This window comes from Haemorhous mexicanus, chromosome 29, assembly GCF_027477595.1.
Source record: "Haemorhous mexicanus isolate bHaeMex1 chromosome 29, bHaeMex1.pri, whole genome shotgun sequence".
NCBI classification, from domain to species: Eukaryota; Metazoa; Chordata; class Aves; order Passeriformes; family Fringillidae; genus Haemorhous; species Haemorhous mexicanus.
The window spans coordinates 774,095-786,643 of NC_082369.1; the positions used below are offsets into that span (position 1 = coordinate 774,095).

Genomic DNA, 12,549 nt, shown 5'->3' on the forward strand with positions numbered 1-12,549 from the left:
CGCAGTGCCAGGGTGATAAATCTTGCAGCCGTGGCTCTTTATGGATCAGCTGACACTTCCAACGTGCATCCTCTTCATTACCAGCACTTGTAACGCTGAACTTAAAATCCTTTTACACAACACTCACTTGTATTGCTTAATGGAGCCTCACAAGGAAACATGACTTAATTCTTTAACCCTTCCCTGGCTGCCTGGCAGTGCTGCAGAGCCAGGGCAGTGTCTGTGTGTGTCTGACTCTGCTGCTTTGCTCTGCTCCAGAGCAGAGTCTGTGCCTGCCAGAGCCTCTGCACGACCCACTGCATTTCTCCTTCATTCCTCAATTAAAACTGCAAAGTTTCATAGAATCCCAGAATATCCTGAGTTGGGAGTGTCCCCAAAGGCCATCAGTCCAGCTCCTGGCCCTCACAGACACCCCAGCAATTCCACCCTGAGAGCATTGTCCAAACGCTCCTGGAGCTCTGGAAAGAAATTTTGTTTTATTTCTTCTGTTGTATTCCATTTGCACCTCGTGTTTTGTTCCTTTCTCAGGGAACCTGGAGAATTTTTACATGAAGTGCCTTGACTTAGACAGGCCAGTGTTGGAATTTACAGGCACATATTGCTTATGCTGCTGTTAGCCAGAGCCTGGCTTGTAGCTCAAATGTCAAAGCCTGGCTTCAAGCCCTGCACTTGGAAAGTTTTAGAGTTTTCAATTAGGTAAGGATTAACCAATTAATTTGGATGGCAGAATACAGAGGCAGTGGTGCAGTGGTGTGGGGTGTGAGGTACAGAGTGTAAATTGGATAAGATTGTGTGCAGAGACTCATGAGCCATGTGGGGAGGTTTAGGATTCTTCATGAGACTTTGCAGGTAATTCCTGGAGCATGTGGGGAGGAGCTGGGGGCTGTCTGTGCTTTGGAGGTGAGCAGCTGCAGTTAGGAAGATAAACTGAGGGGGACTAAAAGGTGATGGCATTGGAGCTCCTGACTTTGGCAATGATGGACTTGGTGCAGTACTTGATAAAATTGGGAAGATGACCTTTGAGGCTGGAAAAGATGGAAAAGGAGAGAAGGAAGGGTGAGGATAGTTGATGTAAATAGATGAGGGTAGTGGAGGAGAGAGGGGGGTAGGGGTTATCCATGGTTATAATTTGATTTTTTAATATGTTTTTATTGTTTGAAGTTCCTGTGGTGAGGACTGAGGTGCCCAGGAGTGGCAGTGATCTGGTGAAAGGTATAACCTGTTCTCTAAGCATGGACCAGGTCTCCCTGTGCAAGCACAGACTTTTCATCCCATTCAGTACCATTTGTGGGTATGGCACCATTTTCAGAACTGCAGTTTCCTGCTCCCAGATTGATGGCACATTACAGGCCTGTGCACGTAAATTATTTATGACGTGGAAATTTGGAATAATTAGCTGTCATTCCTCAGTGGAGTAAATGAATTGCAGTGTTCATCATGCAGCAGACAGCCCATTTCTTACTCTCAGCAGTGACCTGACTCTGGTGTGCATTTATTCCAAAGATTTCTCTCCTGTGCTTTGGACTCTTTTCCCCCCCACAGAAAATGCTTTCAAATCTCCTTGTGCAGCTTCCCCACAGCACTTGGCACTGGTGTTTCTGTCCATCCCATCTCCCACACTTCCAGATCTGCATTTTCATATGATCCCAGACTGGAAGGGGCCTTACATCCCACCCAGTGCCACCCCTGCCATGGGCAGGGACCCCTTCCACTGTCCCAGGCTGCTCCAAGCCCCAGTGTCCAGCCTGGCCTGGGGCACTCCCAGGGATGGAGCAGCCCCAGCTGCTCTGGGCACCTGTGCCAGTTTTACCACCCTCACAGCCAAGAACTGTCACTTCCTCCATCACTCCTTACACATCAGGCTCCCTGCCACTCACATTTATCTTTTGATCATATTTGCTCTGAACATCCCTTTGCTGCAGCTCTTGTGCCTGGCACAGGGAGTTTGTGTGGGCACAGGCTGGCACTGGGTGTGTGCTCATCCTGGCTTGGCAGAGTCCTGTTGGCATCAGGAGGGGCAGATTCCTGCCCTGGGAGGGTCAGTGCTCCCCGATCTCCTGTGTGTCAGCTGTCCCTGCTGCTGGGACAGGGGGCTATTGGCAGGTTAATAATGGCATCAGTGCCACTGACTCCCCTCAGTCCTGCCGTGCACTTCCCTGGTGCTTATCAGCCTCTGGAACATGGCTTGCAGAGTGATAAAGGCTCAGCTTATTAAAGGCTAAACCCACGTTCTGGCAGCACTCAGGCTCTGGCTTTGAATTTCCTGGCTTTTGTTCGTTTGTGTAAAAAGGCCAAATTAATCTTTGGTGTAAACAAACTGCCTTCAGTTAATTCATGGGACTTATTTCATAGAAATGTGGGGCAGAGCCCAGGCAGGGAGGGGGTGTTGCCCAGGAATAAGGAAGAACGAATCTCCTCTTCTTTGGCATCTTTTGCTTTTGAGGAAGAGAAGTGTTCCTGGGGAAGGAATCCCAGAATCCCAGAATGGTTTGGGTTGGATGGGACCTTGAAGGTTTTGAAGTTCCACCCCCTGCCTTGGTCAGGGACGCCTTTTGTTCATTTTAATCGTGAAAGGCACATTTGTCTCCTGTGTTTGGTGTTAATTGTGCCCTGATTGGCCTTGTGCCAGCCTCAGATAAGGTAAAGAAGCTGCCCCACCCCTGGAAGTGTCCAAGGCCAGGTTGGATGGGGCTGGATGACTGGGATGAGCTTTAAGGTCCTTCCAGCCCAAACCGTTCTGGGATTTGCTGATCAGTGGCAGATTCCTGGAAATGTTGAAAAGTGAGTGGTGTTTCCAATTGGATCCCTGGAAACATTATGCAAGAATCCATTCTTTAGACTGGGATTCCCAAAATCTCCTTTTCTGTATTTCTGAGGGGCTGGAACTGGTGCTGTTATAGGGAGTGAGGAAATTTGTCTTGTTCCCACTACAGCTCCCGCTCGCTGTCAGTGCCATCAGGCTCAGGATTTTTAGCTTTGAGAAAATGCAATTTCTTTTTAAAGCAGTCCCACATCTTACATCGATTTACCTCATAACTGGATCTGCTCTGCAGAAAATGAGTGTGAAAATGTCTCCAAGATTTCAGACCTTTTCCCCGATAGTTCTGGTTTTTTTTCATACAATGTTTTTATTTCTTTTGTTTGCAAAACTGACTGAATTATCTACAGTGGCTCATCTGACATGGATGCCAATAAAATATTTATGGTTGATATGCTTATGCATCTAAAATAAACACACAGTATTTTTGTTCCATTATAGGATTTTATATTCCATGAGATCTGATCAATACAATGTCCCATTAAATGTAATCGAGCAAATTGCCACCCAGTTACTGCGTTCTGTTCCTTCAGGAAAATGGAAATGTTATTTTCCAGCAGTGCACCTGTGGGCACCCAGCTGCTGTTGGAGTTAATGAAGTGTAACTGTATTGTTTATGTGAGCAGGGTGAGGGTGCAGCAGTTCCCTGGTGCCACTGGTGGGTGTTTGCCCAGTCCAAACTGGAGTCCAGTCTGCCTGTGCCCAGTGTGGCTCTGCAGGCCTGAGTGACTGGAGGTGCTGGCATGACCAGTAGTGAGGCAGGGAATGACAATGTCTGCTGGGGTTTCTTGCCTTGGAGAGATGCTGAGTGGGTGCACACAGACAGTCCTGGCACAGAACATCACTTTGGCTGTGGCACTGCAGCCACGGGCTGTGCACAGTGTGCCACGTGCTGTGGGGGCTGTGGGGTCTCTGCAGGGCTCCAGGCTCTGCTCCTGGAGAGATCTGAGCTCTGGGTGTGCTCCCCTGCAGAGCTGGCTGTGGCTGCAGCTGTGCTCCCCTGCAGAGGTGACTGCAGCTGTGCTCCCCTGCAGAGGTGACTACAGCTGTGCTCCCCTGCAGAGGTGACTCCAGCTGTGCTCCCCTGCAGAGCTGGCAGTGACTGCAGCTGTGCTCCCCTGCAGAGGTGACTGCAGCTGTGCTCCCCTGCAGAGGTGACTCCAGCTGTGCTCCCCTGCAGAGCTGGCTGTGACTGCAGCTGTGCTCCCTTGCAGAGGTGTGTGTACTGCAGGAAGAGGATGAAGAAGGTGTCTGGGGCCTGTGTGCAGTGCTCCTACGAGCACTGCTCCACGTCCTTCCACGTGACGTGCGCGCACGCGGCCGGCGTGCCCATGGAGCCCGACGACTGGCCCTACGTGGTGTCCATCACCTGCTTCAAGCACAAAGCAGCAAACCAGAACGTAGGTTTTGGGCTGTGCTGGGGGCTTGGATTGGGGGATTTGGGGTTTTGTTTGGTTTCTGGGGTTTTAAAAATAGTTTCTTCCCGCCTGTGTTGGCTCAAAATGTTCTGTGCTTTTAATGCAGAAGGGTTGTCCAGGAAGATATTTTTGGGGATGGCTTTAATCTGCAAGAGGGCTGGTTTGGATGGGATGTTGGGAAGGAATTCCTGGCTGTGAAGAGGGTAGGACAGGGGCACAGGGTGCCCAGAGCAGCTGTGGCAGTGCCCAAAGCCAGGCTGGAAGGGGCTTGGAGCAGCCTGGGCCATTGGGAGGTGTCCCTGGGTGGGATTTAAGGTCCTTCCCACCCAAACCATCCCGCGATTCCACGGAATTCTGGACGCAGCCTTTGCAGCTGTGGCTGGCAGCTGTTCCTGTGTCCCTGCAGGTCCCATTCCGCAGGGAGGTGGCCCTGGGGCAGACAGTGATCACCAAGAACAGGAACGGGCTCTACTACCGCTGCAGGGTCATCGGCACCAGCACCCAGACCTTCTACGAGGTCAACTTCGACGACGGCTCCTACAGCGACAACGTCTACCCCGAGAGCATCATTGTAAGGCAGCTCTGGGACACTGCTCTGTCACAGGCACTACAGACTCTGAGCTGTGCCTTGGCCTGGAACAGCAGAGCAAAACTTCACTTTTTCATTTTAATTTTTAAGTTGCTGCTTGCCTAGAAAATCTCATCCCGCTCTTCATGACAGATCTTGTTTCTGACATTATCTCATTTATTTTTTGGTTGCTTTACAAAGATGTGATCTTGCTGAATGCAGATGACTTCACAGAAAGCAGTGTTTGTTCTAAATTTCATCCTATTTGTTTTGTGGTTGAATAATCTTATTTTTCAACTGACAAGTGTGATTCATGGGGGAAGCAGATTGTTCGTAAGCACTTCTGGTTCGAAACAGGGAATTCACTTAATAGAGGGAATGTCTAGAAGAGGCTGATTTGTCAGCTCATGCATTGCCTTCCTGATTGTGCCACTGATTCACTGAGTTGCCCTGCTTGTTTTTGAGATACAGGAGATGTGATGCTGTGGGATTTGTAATGAGAAGTGTCCATGAACTGGGTGCTGGCAGCAGAAGGAGCTGCCAGAGTCGATTGCTGCTCTCTCAGGCTACTTTTGTTTGAGATGCCCACAGTTAATCACGAGTGCAGAAATGGAGTCTATTGCTCCATACCATGTGATTTTAGCCCACCTGGCTCCTGAGCTCTGGTGGAGCTGTGTCTCTGACCCCTCTCTCTCTGTCCTCAGAGCAGGGACTGCATCCAGATGGGGCCCCCTCCGGAGGGGGAGCTGGTGCAGCTGCAGTGGACGGACGGGATCATCTACAAGGCCAAGTTCATTGCAGCCCAGATCAGTCAGATTTACCAGGTGAGTGGCAGAGGCATCCCTGGGGTGTGCTCCAGGGTGGGAGAGCAGAGCCTGCACCTGGGATGGGCTGCTGGAGCTGGGCAGAGCAGGAGGAGGATTTGGGAGCAGATGATTTATTCCCTCTGAGTTTGTCCAGCCTGAACTTGACACCCCTATTAAACTGTGCTCTGTGTGCTTCTGCTTTATGCAGAAAAGTGTATTAAAGTCTTGGGCAAAGGAAATAAGAATCCCTTAAAAACTTTTAATAGTTTTAACATTTTGCTGTGCACGTTTCCATGAATAAACATCCCTGGAACACCTGATGCATAATTCATGATATAATCAGTGCTTAGCAAAAGGGTTTCATGGGAGGAGTTTTTTGTACCTGGCTGACTATTTCTGCTGCTTGAAATACAAGTGTACTTTAGTAGCTGGAGTTGTTTCCTTGTGACCTGTAAAAATGCTTTGTTTAAGATGAAAGAAATTCTTATTACCATATTGGCCTGAATAGAGGGCTGCTTTTATTATAAGTGAAAAGCTGCTTTTTTCAGGGTATGAATCAAAAATCAGTAGAAATGTGAGGTGCTGGGCCAGCTGCAGTGCAGATATTTTGGGATCCGTGGAGCACTGAATGAACCCACTTGGATAAGACAGAGGTGCCTGAACAGCTCTGGAAGCAGCACTTTTGGGCTCAGCTGCCTCCCCAGAGCCTGGGAGTGCTCATTCCACAGCAGCCCTGGGGACACCCATGGGAGCTGGCCCCTGCTGCTTCCTGGGTGTGCCTGGGGGCCCAGCTGTGGCACAGGCTGGGAGTGGCTCTTCAAGTGCTGGCTCTGAGTTCATCTTCTGCCTCCCTGCAGGTGGAGTTTGAAGATGGCTCTCAGCTCATGGTGAAGCGTGGGGATATTTATACCTTGGAGGAAGAGCTTCCCAAGAGAGTCAAGTCTCGCCTGGTGGGTACCAAAATAGCAAACAATAAACCAGCTGCAGCTTGCAGAACCCCTTCACATTTTCTTCATGTATTTTTTAGACATTAGGTGAATGCAGCCTCCAATTTCTGTGGCTGTAAAACTGCTTGTCATCCCAAAATACACAGAGTGGAAGAAACCCTGGCCGTGGATGCTTGAGAGGCACAGAAATGATTTCCCCTTGCATGTGTTCAGCTCAGAGTTTGATTTTCTCTGGTTAAAAGATTATGTCCAGATCATTTTACACCATATGAATTCAGTTATGTGGAGTCATCCTGTCCAAGGGTGAGGTGAGCTGGGCTGCAGCTCAGGGGTTTCTGGAGAACAGATTATCACTGTGGGACCCAACCTCCTTTTCTCACCAAACTGGAGATTTAGAGTGTGGCTCTTACCTGTAAATCTCTTAATCTACAGGATCAGGCTGCCTTTGAGTGCATACAGTGGAATTACTGAGCCTAGGAAAGACGAGGGATTTATTTCATAGCTTTGTTTTGCTTCCAGACCTGCTGGGTGCTTTCAGACCCTTCAAAGCCATTCCCTTTAACCAGGTGATGGGGCTGGAGAATGCCCAGGGTGTTCCCAGCCCAGGGGGCCTGTGGATCTCTGCCTGGGCTCCTGCTGCCCCTGATGGTTGTTCTGTGTCTCCTGCAGTCCCTCAGCACTGGGGCCCCTCAGGAAGAAGTGTTTTCGGGAGATGAAGGGAGAGCAGCCAAGCGCCCCCGGCTGGGGAATCCCAGGAATCCTGAGGAGTATGGACAAACCCCGGATTACTTGGCCTTCATGGAGAGCCTGTTGCAGACACAGTACCAGCCTGGGACTCAGAGCAACATGTTTTAACCAGGATTCATCCAAAATATTCAATTAACCCTTTTTGAGTTAGTGGAAAAATAAATAGGAAACTGTGGAATGGAAGACCAGCCCTGTGCAATAGCCTGCTGTGAATTTCTTTCATCTCCTCTTGGTTTGGACTGCAGGAAATCCCTGTCTGGCTGCTACCTCGACCTTGCCAGGAGTTGCTGACCAAGAGCTGGGGAGCTTGGAAGCCCTTCAGCTTTTCACACGGAGACTTTGGAAGAGTTTCTACAGATGGAGCTTTGTGACTGGTTCTTTTTTATGAGGAAAGGGTTAAAATTTAACAAAATGACTTTTTCAAATCTGTCAAACTTTTGTCTTTCAAGGTGCTATTACATTGACTACTGAAGCAGCCTTTGGAATTGTGTTTTCTGTACATAGACGTCACCTTTGTGAAGTTTTCTATGAATGAGCATTATTAAAAAAAAAAAGCAAGCAAAAATAGGAAAATGAAAGTTTCCACAAAACATTTTTCTAGATTATGGCTTTAAAACAGAAAATAAATGAAATCCTCCCCCCTCACCCCCAAATGAATTGTGACTGGTGTTACAGCGGGGAGAGGGAGAGCAAGAGCAGATGTCCTGGAATGTTCTGGGTTCTTCTTTTGTAAAGAAACACTATCTTTGTAAGCTGGGGAAGGTGGGGAAGCAGTGTTCACCTCTGGGATGTTTCTGCCATTGGCTCTCTGCACGCCCTGGGACGGATGCTGGCATTGCTGCCACGTCCCCAGGGAGGGGCTTAGGGAAGAAATGGCCAGGTTTGGGTCATTCCTCTCATCTTCCTTCCCCATCTTTGCCATCACAGTTGCTTTCTAGTTCAGGATCAGCATGGCTTTGAGTTCCAGTGTGCCACCCTGGTTTGGCAAGTGTTCTGTTGCTGCTTGTGTTAGCTCCCCACGAGCCAGAGGCTCCCTGGCAGCCCTTCTCCCTTAGCCCTTCTTTCTCTTTCCTTTGGTTTTTTTTTTTATTTTTTAATTTTTTTTTTTTTTTTGAGTTGTGCTCCTTACAGTGTGAGAATCATTCCATGACAGAAGCTTGGGAGGTGTTTGTATGTTTTTCTTTTATCCTATTAAAGAAGAAGTTCCTCAAACATCTGATTGTTGTGACATCCTTTCCTTAAGCCAAGACTGAGCCTGTGAGTTTCTCCTGGGGAAGAGGAGTGCAAGCCCTGCTTCGGCTGGACTCAGCTCACTGAGGATGGAAGGAGCACTAAAGGCAGACCCAGCCCTGAAGTGCCTGGGGGCAGCTCCCACCGGGACGTTTGGGAATCCCCTGGAGCAGTGCTCGGCAAAGAGCCCGGTCCCAACCCTGCCGGAGCCGCTGGGAAGCCTTTCCCTGTCTTTGGAGGAGCTCAGTCAGTTCAGAGAGAGAGGAGGCAGTGCAGGGCCTGAGCTGGAGCTGCTGGAAGCTTTCCCCTGTCTCTGGAGGAGCTCAGTCAGTTCAGAGAGAGAGGAGGCAGTGCTGGGCTTGAGCTGGAGCTGCTGGAAGCCTTTCCCCTCTCTGGAGGAGCTCAGTCAGTTCAGAGGGAGAGGAGGAGGCAGTGCAGGGCCTGAGCTGGAGCTGCTGGAAGCCTTTCCCTGTCTCTGGAGGAGCTCAGTCAGTTCAGAGGGAGAGGAGGCAGTGCTGCGCCTGAGCTGGAGCTGCTGGAAGCCTTTCCCTGTCCCTGGAGGAGCTCAGTCAGTTCAGAGGGAGAGGAGGAGGCAGTGCAGGGCCCGAGCTGGAGCTGCTGGAAGCCTTTCCCTGTCTCTGGAGGAGCTCAGTCAGTCCAGAGGGAGAGGAGGAGGCAGTGCTGGAGCTGCCCGAGCTGGAGGGGCCGTGGCAGAGCTGGGAAGGTTCAGGTGCAGGGGCAGAGCAGAGCAGAGGGCACCCAGACCCTCCCCTCCCTCCACACCCTGCCTGGGCCAGTGAGCAACCTGGAATGCTGCACTGCAATCTCTTAATTCCCTGGAATTGCTGGATGGAGAGAGACAATATTCCTGGCTTTGTCATTATTGTTAAGCCCCTTTGCAAGGTGGTTGTTCTGGGGAGGGGCTGTTAAGCAACGCTCTGGCTGGATCTTTAAGGGAATAAGTGGGAAGGATTTGTGGGCTAGCAGATGGTAGATTAGCATCTTAAGAGACTCCATGGGTATTAAACTGTCCTAGTGAAAGAGTGGAGATAGAAGAAAGCAATTTAATTCCTTTTTTACTTTGGTTTTGTTCTCCCTTGAGGATTGGAGGTCCCATCCTCTCTCCTGCCTCTGCTACGGGTCCTTTCCGTGGTTGTGAGACCTTGCAACAGGGTTCTACTTTTGGGTTTTTTATTTCTGAGTTTTGGACGTTTTCAGTAGATGTCTCCACGAATAAAACCAAACTGAGACTAATAAAAGTTTAAAAAATTGGCAAGGTTCTCCCGAGCCTGGGTTGTTCCTCCCACAGAGCTGTCTCCTGTCGGTTGAAATGTGATTAAATAGAAAACTTGCTGTATAAAAGACTAAAAATGTTGCCAGGCCACGAGAGAAATATTTAAAACAATTGAAAGAGAAATTTAACCAGCAGAGGAATTTTTTTGGAGGTGGGAGGGAAGGGTGGGATGGGATGAGTGGTTGTGAGCGACGGGGAATTTCCTCTGCATGCTCGAGTCCTGCAGTCGCTGTGTCCATGTGTAGTACCTTTCCCAACTGCTATTTCTATTGTGAAAACACAAGTGTGTTCCCTCACCCCATGTTCAGATGCTGAGTTATGTTGAAACATGAACCTGGAACTGTCGAACGCCCTTCCTTGGTGCAAGGCTTTTCTCTCTTTCTGTTGATTTTTAAATCCCTCAGTTTGGTTTAGGAATGACTTGTGCAGATTCAGGGTGGTGGCCACACTGATGGCCCCTGGCATCAGCCTGTTGAAAAGGAAATAGGAAATGCACATTCCTTCCCCTTCCTCCAGTGAAATATACTTGTGTCTGATTATGTGCTATAAAAATAATGATTTTTTTTCTTTCTCCCCCTAGATTAAGGCTGTGATGTATTTTTTGCCTATTTTTTTCTCTGCCTCTAGGTTCAAAATGAATTAAAAGCTGTTGAGCATTTCAGAATGACATGTTCTGGGGGGTTGAAGTCTCTTCATTTCTAAGTTTGAAGTCTTGTGCAGCAGGAGGTCGTTGAACCTCCTCAAACTAATCTTCCTGAAACTCCACTTACACACCTTTAATTTCCCATCCAGAGCTTTCAGGTCCTCTCTCCTTCCTTGTCCCAAGAACGGCTGTGCTGGCACAGCCCCACAAAAAAAGGCAGTTTTGGCACAACCCTGAGGCTCAAATGAGCTGGAGCTGTTGACACAGAATTATTTGGCAGCTTTGGTAGCAGAAGAAGAGAAGTCCTTGGGTTACTTGCTCACCAATAGAAAATCACTGGGAGTTATTTATTCTGCATGAAAGCAGCAAAACAATTAAATTTTTGGTTTCCAGCAGGGGAAATGTAAAGGTCACTGTGCAAATGCTGTTTGGAATTGCACAGTGACCACAGTTTAACCACTTTTCCTGTGGAACAAACAGGATTTTGGCTCTGCTTCAGCACAGTTCACTTTGGCTTACCTCTCCAGCCCAGCCTTGCCATTTTGGATGCCAGCTGCTAATATCCCCTAGCAAGGAGCCAGCCTGTCTCTGAAACAGGAGTGATCCCTCCCCTGTGCCCCAGATCGGGGTTTAAAAATAAAGAGATGGCCAGATCCTCTGCTCATCTGCTTCAGTGAGCAGAGCCATCTCTGGAAAGTGCAGAAATTGTCTTTGAGAGGAGTGAAGGGTCAGTTCCCCTGCTCCAGCCCAGCTGCTGCTGCCTGGGGAGGAGCAGGGACTCACCTGCCCAGCCAAAGAGCTGAGTCTGAGCTGACCCAGGGCAGGGGGGCTCTGGGCAGGTTCCTCTGAGGAGAGGCCAGAGGTGGGAGAGGAGCTCTGGTGCAAGTGGGAGTTGCTGTGACTCTGCTCAGAGCTGAGGGCTCCTTCTCTTTGTCACCTGGACAGCTCAGAGCCCCTTGGAGCTGTGCTGTGCCTGGTTAATCTGGGATTCAGCTGAAACATGGAATTAACACTGCAATCCAGGAGCTTTGTGGCCTGGCTTGGGTGATTAGTGTGAGATTTTTGTCAGCACGAAGTGAAAAATCTGCCTGAGCACAACAGTGTGGGATCCCTCAGCTCAGGGATGAGCCTGGGCTGCAGGAGCAATTCATCATCACATTTCTCACTAATTCAGCTTAGACACAATTGGCTGCTCGTTCAACTCTGCCATTTCTCTCACTTCTGTCACACTCCCAAATCAAGGGCTTGGTCCATTTGGTCCAAACAAATTTCCCTGCAGTTTTTCTCTGAAGTTTTTCTTGGGTTTCTTCCTGCCTTCAGGTGTTTGTGCTCAGACCCAAGTGGTGAAGCACCTGCAGGTGACACGGACCTGGGGGAGCTCTGCCCTGAGCAGCAGCAGTGACAGCCCTGGCACAGAGTGCCCAGAGCAGCTGGGGCTGCCCCTGATCCCTGGCAGTGCCCAAGGCCAGGCTGGACATTGAGCTGGGAGCACCTGGGACAGGGGAAGGTGTCCCTGCCATGGCTGGGGTGGAGTGGGATGAGAGACAAAATTGGTTGAAATTCGATTTTTCTGTTGGTTTTCCTCTCCTGGCTTACACCTGGACACAGCTGAGCAAAAGCCTCCCCTGAGCTGAGAAGTTTCTGTTGTTGTACCAAGGTGTGAAGAGTTTCTCCTGAAATCCTGGGGCTCAGTCTGGGTGTGGGGGCACAGGGAGCTTGGGCTGGGAGCTGCTGTGGCCCAGGGTGGCACAGGGTGGCCCAGGGTGGCCCAGGGGTGACACAGGGTGGCACAGGGTGGCACAGGATGGCACAGGGGTGACAACACCTCTGCACAGCACCTGGGCCCTGCCAGCCTGGGAACAGGGCTCAGCCTGTCCTGGGAGCTGCTGTGTCCTGCTGCAGCTTCCCAGAGCTGATGGTTCTTCCCCTTTGCCCTTTTCCCTTTTCCATTTCCCTGTTCCCTGTCCCCTTTTTCCCTGCTCCCTTTTCCCTTTCTTCCTGTTCCCTTTTCCCTGTTCCCTTTCCCTTTCCCTTTTCCCTTTCCCTTTCCCTTTCCCTTTCCCTTTCCCTTTCCCTTT

At 49.8% G+C, this 12,549-nt stretch overlaps 1 protein-coding gene across 2 annotated transcripts in view; it reads left to right on the forward strand.

The window, feature by feature from the left end:
* KDM4B (lysine demethylase 4B) overlaps positions 1-8,516 on the forward strand; it is a 71,524-nt gene extending 63,008 nt beyond the window's left edge. For both annotated transcript variants that reach the window (XM_059870199.1, XM_059870200.1), the window contains 5 exons: positions 4,033-4,218; positions 4,643-4,807; positions 5,509-5,628; positions 6,468-6,560; positions 7,227-8,516. In XM_059870199.1, coding sequence (XP_059726182.1) covers positions 4,033-4,218; positions 4,643-4,807; positions 5,509-5,628; positions 6,468-6,560; positions 7,227-7,412 — 750 coding nt within the window. In that variant the 3' untranslated portion in view covers positions 7,413-8,516. The remainder of the gene's footprint in view (positions 1-4,032; positions 4,219-4,642; positions 4,808-5,508; positions 5,629-6,467; positions 6,561-7,226) is intronic.
* Positions 8,517-12,549: the final 4,033 nt, after the last annotated feature.